General features: G+C 49.3%; 1 protein-coding gene across 2 annotated transcripts in view; it reads right to left on the bottom strand.

Moving 5' to 3' along the window:
• Positions 1-845: 845 nt before the first annotated feature.
• The window catches only part of ALPK2 (alpha kinase 2), a 154,143-nt gene continuing 141,494 nt past the window's right edge, over positions 846-13,494 (bottom strand). For both annotated transcript variants that reach the window (XM_049697699.1, XM_033424931.2), the window contains exon 13: positions 846-1,633. In XM_049697699.1, the coding sequence (XP_049553656.1) occupies positions 1,420-1,633 (214 nt within the window). In that variant the 3' untranslated portion in view covers positions 846-1,419. The remainder of the gene's footprint in view (positions 1,634-13,494) is intronic.

The following is a 13,494-nucleotide window of genomic DNA, read 5'->3' as shown; positions in this document are numbered from 1 at the left end:
TGGAGGCAGTAGAACAACCGGTGGCTGCCAGGAGTTGGGTCTCCAGGGAAGGAGGGAGAAATCGGTGGAACACAGGGGATTCTTAGGGCAGCAAAACGACCGTGGGTGATGCTGTGATGGTGGATACATGTCATTGTATGTGTGCCAAAACCCAGAGAGTGTGAGCACAAAGAGTGGACTGAAATGTAAACTGTGGACTTTAATGAATCATAATGTGTCAACACTGGCTCCTCAGTGATAAGAAATGTATCACACTAACGTCAGATGCGAATAATAGGGGGACATATGGAATGGCGGTAAGGGGCCATATGGGAACTCTTTGTACTTGCCACTCATTTTTTGGTACATGTAAAACTGCTCTAAAAAATAGTCTATTACTTAGACAATAACAACAACGCACTGTTGGGGCTTGAGATGTTCTTATAGTTTGGGGTGCGTGAAACAGTCGCTGAGCTGTCCTTATAGCGTTTCCTCCTGCCCAATGTGAACTGCTGTGGCCATTCTGCTCCACAGCTGGGCAGGACCCAGACTGGTAGGAAGGAGACCCCTTTGGAATGGGTGGATGGGACCAGGACCCTGTGAGCTTGTGTGTCCCAGCCAGGATTTGTACGCATCTTCCAGAGTAATCCTACATGGGGCAGCCCTAGGTTTAGGGAGCTTGGATTTAGAGAGCAAAGTAGGAAGTGGATCACACTAGAAGTAGTGCTTATAAGAATAGGGAAAAACACAGATGCAAATATTCTGTGCTCCGGGAGACGTATTAGGAAATTACTAATCCTGGAGGAATGTGAAATAGGGCACACATTCTAAAGAAAAGTGTCTGTGCTAATACATGCATCTTACGCTTTTTGTCTAAAGATGAATTTAATTAAACAGAACATTCTAACCAGATATGTGAGTAATGATGGGAAGTGGCCTGACGTTTCGGAAGCCCCCCTCCAGCTACAATAGCATAATCGACTCTAGTGCGACAGATAGACCCAATGACGGAATTCACGTTTTCTGTTGATATAGTAGCTGGATGTCCAGAAATTCTGAGGTTAGGAATGGGGGTAGGGAAGATTGGGGCTGTGGACAGACCCTGCTCAGGACCAAGTCCGTAACGAGACAGCCACGTGCAAATACACAAACAGACGCATAATGTGAGGTTGGTACAAAGGCTAACGGTATAGACAAAGATGGACTTCTTTGAGACTGACAATGGATTCAGTCTCTCCATAAGCCTGCTCACAAATCCTGCTCCGAAATCATCTCAGTGAAGACAGCAGGTGACGGCTTTGGAAGCAGCTCGGAGCACAGGCAGCTGGGAATAAGGATCGTCAGCTCTCTGCAGGCTACGTGTTCCCTCCAGGGTGTTTTCAAATTTCTACCCACAAGGCTGTGTGCTGCCAGCCGGTGACCGTTAGTTAACAGGAGATGTTAGGTTTTCTTTCCTGCTGGGGTCCCAGATGCCGTCTTCCTCACGGTTGTGCAGTTTGGCTGAATTTTGCTTTTCCCAATGCTTGGCTTCTTCTGTTTCTGGCTGTTTTGAAGCGACTTCAGCCCCAGCATTTTACAATACTTGTTACACTGGTGTAGCGCTTTAAACTGATCAATGAAGGTCATGGAACAGTTGCCTTTAAATCCTTTGTACCTGTGGGTTTGGGTGGAGGGAAACAATTTTTTTTTTTTTTTAAACAGGACCCTTCACCAATATTCAAAGAAACGTTTCAGCGGGGAAACTAATGGTGTGTGAAAATATATTTATTCCTACTTTAGGCAAGAATGGCCAAATGGTTGACATAACTACTGATAGAAGAAACAAAACCTGTGGATTGAAGTAAAGGCAAAGACCAACTGGTATGAAGTAAAGACCAAAGATTATGATCAGACAAATGTTCTAGGGGTTGACAGTTCTGCTATGTCAGCATTTTATAGCTTTTTTTTTTTTTTTTTTTTTAGTCATAGTGACTAGTGCTGGACCATCTCCATAAAAATTAGAAGATCTCTTGGTGATCTGAAAGCCATCCCATCCCATCCAGAGGTTCTGAATAAAGAAATCTAGAACTTTGGGGCTGGAAGAAGTTGAGTTTAGACCCTTCCACTTATCACTGAAGGAGTTTAGGCTGAGAGGCTGTGTGGCCAGCCTAAGACAGCAAAGCAAGTGGGTGTGAGAGAAGAGACCAGGGTGCAGCCCTCTGCGTCTCCCTCCTACAGAAGGGCTCTCTCCTGTGACAGTGCATCCTCTCCTCAGGAGGAGAAGAATCTGGGCCTTTGTCTCTGGTAGGCTCCTGGAGGGACCCTGCTGACCTGCCTGGAGTGGTCTCAGGGGCTGTTCCTTTGGGTTGGGACATTTCATATTCAAATCGTCGATGGCTGTGTTTTCACATCTCGATCGATCATGGGAGGTAAGTGTCCTCCTGAATGGACAAGTCCCCATGCCCCCAAATCTCCAAAATCCAGCAAGAGAGCTGGTGAAGGGTTGCTGAGAGGATGACGATGAGGAAATGCACACAAACCACCTAGATCAGCGCACGACGTACAGTGGGTGACGTTCAATTAACGCTGGCCAGGCTGTGTTACAGTTGTCAAGGTTATAATGGGTGCAGCCGGTAGGGGCTTCCTGTGGAAGGGACGCTGAAGCTGAGATTGAAGGATATGGGATTTGCCTGGTAAAGAGGATAGGCAGGGGTGTGGATGGCATATGAGACCATCGACATAATTTTCAGGGCCCAGTGCAAAACAAAAACATGGGTTCCTTGGGCAATAATTATTAAGACTTTCAAGATGACAAGAGCAGAACATGCATTAAATGAAGCCCAGGCCCATCTGAGTTTGGGGCCTTATGTGACCACACAGCCTGCCTGCCTAGGAAACTGGTCCTGCTGGGTGTGTTCTGCTGCATTTGATTAATAGGGCCAAACGCTAATTGGCAAAAGGAAGTCTGCAATGCTGGCATTGCGCTGAATCTGTAGCTAACGTGATTCAAGAAATTGGGCCTCCTTCATTTGCTGGTAGAAACCATAAAGGCCAACAGACCTGAATTGAATAAACTGGGACTTGTGCGCTTTTCCCTAGGAAACCCAAGCTGGGTTTTAGGCTGTTAAGGGCCTGAAAGATTTCTTTCATCTCTGAAGCCAAAGCCTCAGTGAGCAGCTCCATCCTGACGTGTTTGTTACAAATCCAGCCTGCCTCTTCCTCCCCCTTGAAGGGAAACGGCTCTTCCCCCTCTCCCTGGGAGCCCACAGTACATTTTCTTGTGAAAAATGACTCCGTTTTTAAAAGCCAAACTCCCTCGTTGAAGAAAAAGTCAGCCCAAGACAGGTGTTGACTCTAGCAGGGTAGAAAGAAATGCCACTGCCAATCATGTCATCTTTACATTTCTATCTTCTTCTGTAGGAGGTCATGAGAATGGCTGAAATAGCCTGCCTGCATTTCCTTGTTGTCTGAGCACGCCCTGGAGGGATGCGAGGCCACTTGGACCTGTGATTGTCAGATGGAATGGAAAGCCTAATCCCATCCTCCTGCCAGGGAGGCCCCACTTGTCTCACACGATTCCTGAGCTTCTCAAACTAGGATGATCAAAGGCAGCCTCCCTATAGAAGCACATTGGAAACTAGTCAAGGTCATCTGTCTAAAGCTGCCTTGAGGCTTGTAGACGTTCAGACAACACCTAGTCTCAGCAGAGAAGAATCACTCGTTGCACTGCAACCTCCCAGAAAATTTGCTAATTGCTTCTTAAGCCCAGCCTGGCGGTCAAGTGTATAATGCTGCGTAACAAATGGTCCCTTACATAATGGTTCCCACCTTCTGAAATGGGAATGGCTGAGTTTGGGACAAAGGAGCAGGACTTCTGGGCAGCCCAGCTGGGTGGAGCCCAGATCTCTTCCTAGGAATCTAGCACCTTCTTTAGACTCCTCCGGGAAAGCCAGAGTAGGCAGCAGAGACTGGGGCCGATTTTACTACAGAAGGCCGCACACAGATAGGGCAAGGCCCTAGAGTGAAGGCAGCTTTGCTCAGTCAAGGAGCCCCTGACTCAGCCCCTGGCTTCCTTCAAGCCCCAGCTCGAGTGCATTTCTGTGGAGCCTCCCCCCTCTCACACCATGAGAAGAAATCTCTCCAGCATCTTCCCTGTATCCTTGTGAGAACTACACCTACTTCTCAGAATTCAGGGTATGCCTTCCCGTGCACAGACTGATCTCCCCCAGGGCACTACATTATGTCCAAATACCTGTCTAGGGAGGCTTTTCCATAAAGGTCAAGGGAAGAAGTGAATGCATGCCGGCCCCATCCTCAGAGCTGCCTCACCTCGGCCCAGGGCATCTCCAGATCACACTGCTAAACTTCCTTTTCTCTCTCCGTCTAATTTTGGACTCTCAAATGGGCCTCCCGGGCAATATGGAACATCCCTCCCCAGCTACCTCAGGTGTAGACTATTTTTGCTACCTAGCATCTGCAGAATTAAAAATCGTTCTCCTTTCTCAATTTGGTCTCTTCTCAGCCAGGGCTGCTGGGCTTCTATTTGACCTCTTATTCTCTCAAACTCACAGCCATTGCTGCTGCCTGGGAAGAAAATAGGGCAACATCGTTTGTGTTCCTAGATCAGTTAACCCAGAGTTTTTCCAAAGGACACAAGTTCAATTACACCAAGTGTTCGTACACCCAAGAAATGAAAAATCCAGGCTCTCCTGCTTGTGGTCCACCTTGCATGCCACGCGTGCCATCTGCCACCCTCAGGATTGGAGGGGACCACAAATTTGAAGCATCATGACATCTCTCCAGCAAGGTCCCCATTGCAGACACTCGCCATTGTTGTTCTTGTTGGATGAATGTATTGGGTCGAATAGTGTCTCCCCCGAAAGTCATGTCCTTCCCAGAACCTCAGAATGTGGCCTTATTTGGAAATAGTGTCATTGCAGATGTCATTAAGATGAGGTCATACTGGAGTAGAGGGGGCCCTTAATCCAATAAGGGCATCTTACTGGTGTCTGTGTAAGAAGAGGAGAGGATATAGACACACAGGGAGAATAGCACGTGACAACAGAGGCAGAGATGGGAGCCGTAATCTACAAGTCAAGGAACGCTGAGGATGGCAACGAGCTCTGGAACGTAGGAGAGAGGAGGGGACACATTCTCCCTCAGAGCCTCCAGGAGACACTGACCCTGCTGCCTGACTCTGGACTTTCAGCCTCCAGAACTGGGAAAGGACACATTTCTATTAAGCTACCTGGTTTTGTGATCATTCATTTTGGAAGCCCAAGGAATCTAATACAATGGGAGAAAATAACCTTGTATTTGAGAACTTTCTCACACATTTCCGTTTTTAGAAACCTTAGTTCTATTGAATTTTATTAACGGAATCTTTGTATCCTTATCCTCAAATTAGTATAATTTTCTAGCCCTTCGCTTTAAATTATCCGTCTTCTCTCACAATCTCCAAGCATGGAACAATACATTTATTCTACTGAACGTCATCCAGCAGAGTATTTTCGTAAATATCTTGCCCCTTGGATGGGAGTGGGGCATACACATCACGCAGGGGCCTTGCTAAAGTGCTGGCTTGGAGTGAGCAGGTCTGGGGTGGGGTCTGAGATGCTGCTTTTCTAACAAGCTCTGAACCCATGCAGATGCAGGGACCCCCCTTGGAGTAGCAAGGAGACTAAAGTGTGAATGATCTCACATCATCCTTCTTTGACTTCAGAAACCTCTTTAAATCGGAAAATGGACCTCTTTCCTTCTTGACGTTTGTGTCATACAACTTTGTAAAATCGCTGTCACAATCCACTTCAGGAGGAGCCAGGAGGCTATCTTTACATCCTGCCTTCGCTCCACACAGACTTATTCAGCTTTTCGCCATTTAGTATTATGTGGGCTGCGGGTCTGTCATAAATGGCTTTTATTATGGTGAGATACGTTCCCTCTATACCCACTTTTTTCTGCATCTATAGAGACGATCATGTGGGTTTTGTCTTTTCTTTTGTTGACGTGGTGTATCACACTGATTGATTTGCGTATGTTGAACCATCCTTGTGACCCTGGAATGAATCCAACTTGATCATGGTATATGGTCCTTTTTTTTTTTTTTTATGGTCCTTTTTATGTGTTGTTGGATTCTGTTGGCTAATATTTTGTTGAGGATTACACAGATTTATTCAAAATGTGTTGGAAACCGTGCTAGGCTGACTTCTTGCTTAAAAGCGAGTCCCCTTGGGCTTCCCTGGTGGCACAGTGGTTGAGAGTCCGCCTGCCGATGCAGGGGACACGGGTTCGTGCCCCGGTCCCGGAGGATCCCACATGCCGCGAAGCGGCTGGGCCCGTGAGCCGTGGCCGCTGAGCCTGCGTGTCCGGAGCCTGTGCTCCGCAACGGGAGAGGCCACAGCAGTGAGAGGCCCGCGTACCGCAAAAAAAAAACCAAAAACAAAAACCGATTCCTCTTTCCTCTCCTGCTGATAATGGATGGCACAGCCTTTCGGACTCATACGAAAACCACCACTTAACAGCAATGGTCGGCTCCTCCCTCAGCTTAGCACAGATTCCTTGTGCAATTTACTGCCTCCAAACACGCCCAGAGAGGGGAGGGGGTGGAGCAAAGCTGCAGAAAACTCCCATCTCTGGCTGCGTGGAAGAAATCAACGTTCTTGTCTGGCTTAATAAAGGACTCGTTTAAAGAAAACTCGGTGAGACAAGAAAAACCTATAGAAAGTCCCCACACATTGGTAACCCTTTTAGAAGCAAGCCAGAAACTATTTATAACAGAGGTTTTAGTCTGAGATGCTTTCTAAAGAAAATTTTCATTTATGAGGAACGGCTAGAAGGACTTGGAATTCAGGTTGAGGATGGCAGGGAGGAATTGAAAGAAACCCCCTAGTCTGGGGAGGGGGTGTGCGTGTGCCGTGTCTGTGCAAAATAAAACCAGGGCTGAATTTAGGAACAGGTAGAATCGATTGTCACCTACGTGGAAAAGAAAGGGCGCTAAGGGAGCTGCCTGCTCTGGAACCATCTAGTAATTCCTGCCATTCCATCAATATCTCCATTTCTTCATGTTTGTTCATTCATTTCTTCATTCACTGGGCACCAGCTGTATGGCAGACATCGTAGGGGGATTAAAAAGGATTAATAATGTACGTGGCTCTTTTCCAGAAAGCTGGCATCTTGCAGGGGAAACGGACACGTAAACAAATAATTACATTATGCTGTGATAAAGGCTCCAGTAACCCAGGGATGTGATTTTTTCCCCACTGCCTGGTGGGTTCTAAGGATGTTTCATGGAGGAATAATGGCTCTGGGATTATGTGGCAGGGGTAACAGCATGGACAAAAGTTCAGAGGATGTTCTGAGCAGACCAGGCGTCCTGAGGAGAGACGAGGCCAGAGGCCGTTTGATAAGCCATGCTGTCATTTCTCTTGTGGGTACTCAGTGTTTCCCAAAATACGTTCCAAGGAACAAGAGCCCCATAAGATGCTTTGAAAAAAATAATAATTCTGTGTTGTAAATACTGTGAAAAATGCTATATAATCGCTCTCCTTGCCCCCTTGGGGTTCAAAATACACACCGGCTCTTGAAAGACCCTGTGAAGTCTCACACGGAGGAAACCTCCTACACTTATTCAAGCCAGGTCTCCCAGATTATTTGACAACAGCCATCTTGTTTTCACACGACCACTTTGCAAGCTGCTACCGTAAGAGTCACTGGGCCTTCTGGGGGGGACGATGTACCGTAACCAAATCCGTTGCCCAGAGAAGTTGTATTCTGCTCCCGTCTCCAAGCTGACCTTGGAGGTCCCCTCTAGACAGGGGACCTCAGCCCCCAAACACCATGGGAAGCCCGGTCCAGCCAGCACCACCCACCCCGGCCTCCCCATCGCCAGGGCCTCCTGGTGGTCGTCTTTGCTTCTCGCCTTGTCCGGGGCGCATGCCATGGCCACCCCGGGTGTCAGTCAGATCACGGTCACACAACGGCTCAGAAGGCTCCACCTCCCTTAGAACAAAGCCTGGCTCCTTCGCATGGCTGCCAGCCTCTCCGTCCTTCTCGAGGACGCCACAGCCCCTGCCCTCAGGCCTCCGTTAAGCAGGAGCCACAGTGCCTCCATGGAAACAAGCCCTGGTACTTTCTTCCCTACAGCCACCCAGGCTGGGAGAAAGCCGGAGCGCAGCGGCACGCCCACGGTCTGGTTCTCAGCTTCTGCTAGCAAGGCCATTCCAGCAGCCCTGCACACTTGCCAGCCTTCTGCTCTGACGCCTTCTGAAGGCGCCCCAAATCCAGGGGGGCCTCTGTGATGTGAGCCCTAGGACGAGGGAGCAGAGAGGGGCCCCAGGGGAGAAGAGGGGGCCCCAGATGTCTACTATGGGTCTGTTCTTGAGGCCGGGAGGCCCGTCCCCGTGGCTGTGCGGGAAGCATGTGGTCCTCGCCTTAATATCTGAAATGGAATCTGAAGCTGGGACCCAAGAGAGCCAAGGAGGGGATACGGGGGACAAGACAGCATGAAACAGGCAGTCTGAGACTGGGCTGCTGTCCCGGGCCACAGAGCTCCGACCCCCAAAGCCCCATCCTCATTCCACCTGCATATGGGGAGCCCCTTCAGGGCCACAGGGCCCGGAAGGTAAGGCGAGAGCGTCAGCCTCGCCAGAAAAGCACCTGCTCCGACGTCCAGGGTGCGGGGAGGGTGGCGCGGAGGCCACCCTGGACAAGCCCTGAAACCCTCAGGCAGGGGCCTCTCCTCTGAAACGGACTCTATTCAGCCCCGCAGTCTGTACCCCTACGGGCTCCTTCTCTTCGGCCTTTTTAGACGCACACACATGCCCCCCATGCCTTTTTCTAGTGGCATCTCCCTCTTCAATCCCGGTGTAGACCTTCCTGAAGGCACTGTAGCTTTTTTCCAGACAATTCTGGCCTTCACCCAGCCCTATCCTCTCAGGCGCTGGTCCTCCTGCTGTCTACCAGCCTGTCCTGCAGGGGGCGGTCTCGAGTCCATCAATCTTTCGAGATCTTTCAGTTCAGACTTGTCTCTGAATCTGGAAGACAAACGACTAGGGGCCTGGCTGTGTCCCTCTGGTTCTGGGCATGGACCGGGCAGGGGGGTAAATAGTGAGTAATGTCGGGGAAGTGGGAGGAAGCCCATGGCTCCAACTCCAGTCACTTCAACAGAACTGTCTTTTGTGAGACTTTGGACAGGAGGCCAAGAGACTGCCATGCTATTCCCGCTCTGTGGACAGGCTGGGTCCTGGCTGACTCTTGGGCCCAGGAGACTCTGAACACCCACTAGGAGCATTGCCAGTAGTGCCAGCCTCGCCAAAATTGTGAAGAGAATAAAGTGTTCCCATCATGGGCCTCCACATCTCCTTGAAGGCAAAGACTGGCCAATAAACCAGCCACTGGCCAAGTAGCTCTGCTACATAATGTCTCGATCGGATTTAAATGAGACGCAGGCTGCCTTCCAGGGTAGGTGACAGCAGTGGCGGAATGGGAAGGCAGACATTTGGGGTGTGAAAGTGCCTTTATTAGGTCCCTTAGGCCTGTGAGACTGGTCCCCTGGAGCCTGGTGTTGGTGAGACAGCTAGAACATCCGGGATCCACAGCGACACGGGCCTGCTGTGCAAAGCACTGAAAGGATGTCAGGAAATTCTGTTCCAAATCCCTTTGTTTCCTCCCCTCCTGGAAGATTCATGCGTTGCATTAAATAGTCGCCCAGAGTCACCACACACACACACAGCACATGCCCCCGTGTGCACACGGGCACACCCCCGAGCCTATTCTCAGGGTGTGTTTCTTGAATATGAGATCCCATTTCCTTCCACCCACAAGTATGTTTCGGCCCTTCCTCTCCAGGCAGGGTGGTGTCTCGGGATGGTGCCTGGGTTAAGCCTCCCAGGTGGCGGCCGCCGCTCTGTCTGCTCACAGCACACAGGGCTCCGTGGTGGGCTGCTCTTAGCATGGATGGCTGATCCTTTTTCTGGAACTCAGCTGACTGAATGTGGGAGGCTGTGTTCATTTTTCCTGCTTCATGGCTCATAGGACATCACGCTGATGCCAGGAGAGCCTGCTTTCTTGAGGCAGTTGTCCTCACTGTGCGCCTGCCTTGATATCTGGGCCCTATCACCTCACATGTGCCGCTCAGCGAGAACAAGCCATTCGTGATTCTCTCCAGGGTCTCCTGAATTTGGCTTCCACGTCAGGGATGCCTGACACATGCCATGTATCCTATGCATGACTGTTCTTTCTTCCAAAGGTAGAGCCACGATGCTGGCTGGCAGCCTGGTGGCCACAGGGAGGGGTTCCTCTGTGGTTATTCATATCGATCCTATTTTTGGTTCAATGCTTACAGACTGGGAAGAAATCTCTCAGGGTACTTCGTGTTTCACCAACATGAAGTGGGCTTTTCGGGGGAGAGATTACAGAAGACAAAAGCGTTGGCTCTGGTGCCCTCTGGTGGCTGAATCGCAATATCACCATCTCCCCAGAAACTCTACTGCTGGCTGGGGACAGGTGTGTGTGTTTGCAGGATCCACTGTGACATGTGCAGCTCTGCTCCCCAACAAGTGTTGGTATACACTGATTTTAGTTTGATTAGGTTAAATTTCCAAGTCTTCGGGTATGGAATTAGTCATTTTTTCCTCCTCTCCCTTCAGAGAACTCTAAATGCTCAAGCGATTTCAAATCAGAAATATGTTCGACAGTGCCGTTAGTATCTTGGGTCTGCCTAGAAAATGTATTATTCGATGTTGAAGCGATCCTATTTGCCACACTTTGTAACATGAAGTTTTGGTACGCAACACTGCCGAAGGATTGTAGGTATTGGGGTACAGCATTCTTTTTTTTTTTTTTTTTTTTGCGGTACGCGGGCCTCTCATTGTTGTGACCTCTCCAGTTGCAGAGCACAAGCTCCGGACGCACAGGCTCAGCGGCCATGGCTCACGGGCCCAGCCGCTCCGCGGCATGTGGAATCTTCCCGGACCGGGGCACGAGCCCATGTCCCCTGCATCGGCAGGCGGACTCTCAACCACTGCGCCACCAGGGAAGCCCTGGGATACAGCCTTCTTATCGCTGGCTCACAGGACAATATGCCATGCTTCAGTTTTAAGGCTCATACCACCAGGTAAAGTTGCATTAAAATGAATAAGTCATGACGGTCCCCTATTTTCTTTTATAAGATTATAAATAGCTTACCCTTCAAATAGTATTATGACTTCACTAAACAAGAGAACAAGCCAGGTCCCATTTACTGGGGCGTCCGCAGTCAAACATAGGGTTCAGGTTGAGTCACAGGGAATATTTTCTTTAGATGAAAGTAAGTGGCTCCTCTTCCTGAAGAAGATCCTGACCACTGCCAGCCAAAAAGGGTGGACCCTAAATTTGGGAGATTTTCTTCTTTCTGGTTTAAATTTATTATCATCATTGTTAATAATTATTAAAGTAAGTCATACCTGCCTCCTCACTGTTTCTCCTGTCCATACCTGGTGTTCTTTTTCATGCGATTAAAAGAACATGTGTAATGCTGCCTACATGGAGCGCTGCTTCTTAGGACGGGGGCACCCGTTCCCTAGGCTTCCGGAGAGCGGGCCACTGTCCCTCTCCAGCACGGATGAAGGACGCCTGCGCAGGCTGCTCGCTAAGAATTAAGAGAAGGGGCTCAGTGCTCAACCACCAATGTCCTCTCCTGCTGTCTGGAAACCCTGTGGCATCTGCCAGGCTCCCCAGTCTTTCCTTCCCCTGCTCGAGGTTGCTTCCCACCTGGACTTCTTTGCCTGTCTGTAAGCTGCCTTTGCACTTGAACCCTTTGCAAGTCTCTCCCATTGCCTTGTCTCTATTCTGCAGCTTTGACTTTCACTCGAGTTTCTTCAGTGGCACCCCGCCTCCTGTCCCTCGGGGCCCCGTACCCCGGTAGGGCTGCGCCTATAAGCAGGCTGCCGCCTTTCCCTGCACCTCTGCTCCTCACGTGGCAAGTAAGAAGGTGGGATGGACCCAGCCCCCAGGGGCTTCCGAAGACATCTCCCAGACCCCGACCCTTGTCCTCTGGTCAGAGAAGCTTCCCCTTTTATCAGTTTTTGGAGGAAAAAGAAAAAAATGTGACTTCACATAAAAGTTTTTTAAAAACACAATGGACAAGATGATCTAATACTCCTAATATCTAATCTTTCTCAGACACTTCAGAATTTCCTTCTCTCCCACCCCCTCCTTGGGAGGGAGGCAGTAAGTAACACTTAATAGACAACATTGTGCACTGGCCTCCAGCTACCAGCTCTAATGGGTGCTGGGCAGCTGTCCCAGGCCAGATAAGTCACATTAAAGCTGAGAACAAAACCAAAGGCATTGGATTTCTTTTTTAAATTAGGAGGAGAAAAACTATGGTCTGGGTTCCTGGAAGCCGTTAAGATGCTTTTAAAAGATATCTTAAATCATCACTCTTATGCTTGCCTTAGTTTTTGAAACTTCTTGGGCAGGTTTCTGCTTTGTTTTGGTAGACAGTTGTTCCAAATAATGGTATGGAATTTGCCTACCCTGGGGTCAGGCTGGGGCATGGGTTGGGGGGAAGGTATTTATGAAGCATGTACTGAGCTTCAAGGGACTGGATGCAGATGAACTGGGGGAATCTTTTTTTTTTTTTGGCGGTACGCGGGCCTCTCACTGTTGTGGCCTCTCCCATCGCGGAGCACAGGCTCTGGACGCGCAGGCTTAGTGGCCATGGCTCACGGGCCTAGCTGCTCCATGGCATGTGGGATCTTCCTGCACCGGGGCACGAACCCGTGTCCCCTGCATCGGCAGGCGGACTCTCAACCACTGCGCCACCAGAGAAGCCCGAACTGGGGGAATCTTCAAGACAACCCCATGTCCCCATTCTGTAGATCAGTGGCTTTGAGAATGTCAGGTCTCATGTCCACAGAGCTGGTAAGATAAGAACCCAGCACTCAAACCAGGTCTGGATGAGGCCTGAATTTTTAATGTTCTGCAAATATGGAGCCTGTAAAGGAAAGCTTTAACTTGGGAATTTTTTCTGGGGTCCAGGAAAAGTCCTTCGTAAATAGGGGTAACATATTTTCTCAATGGGGAAACTTATCCAGGACAAATGAGTAACTAGACAGGACGCTAGGATGGCAGGCATGAAATAGTACTGTCCTGGGCAAATCAGGCTGTACTGTCACCCTTTTCATCACATGGGCCAAATTCCTATGACACCAAGAAGAAAGGCTACCACTAGAAGAATCAGAAGTAAGTGGCAGGACCGAGAACTGAACCCGCGTCTTCTTCTAAAAGCCCTGTTCTCCTCACTACATCATACTCCCCTCCTGATGTGCTCTCTTCACAAGCCCAAGGCCATGACCCAATTCCCTGACCCATATGACAGGGCTCCGGTCAGCAAGGGGGATGGAGTGTGGAGATAGGAAAATACAATTTTGTTTGGAACTGAGCAGATTTTGAGAAGGAAAATATGCCAACTGCATCTTAGTTCTAAAACCAAATTAGAAGCTTTTGCGTAGTTGGTGAGAACTTCATGAATCAGACTTATTGATCTGTAGGTTA

Source organism: Orcinus orca, chromosome 15, assembly GCF_937001465.1.
Source record: "Orcinus orca chromosome 15, mOrcOrc1.1, whole genome shotgun sequence".
Taxonomy (NCBI): domain Eukaryota; kingdom Metazoa; phylum Chordata; class Mammalia; order Artiodactyla; family Delphinidae; genus Orcinus; species Orcinus orca.
Note: the sequence above shows the minus strand (reverse complement) of the source record. Positions and strands in the feature narration are given on the sequence as shown.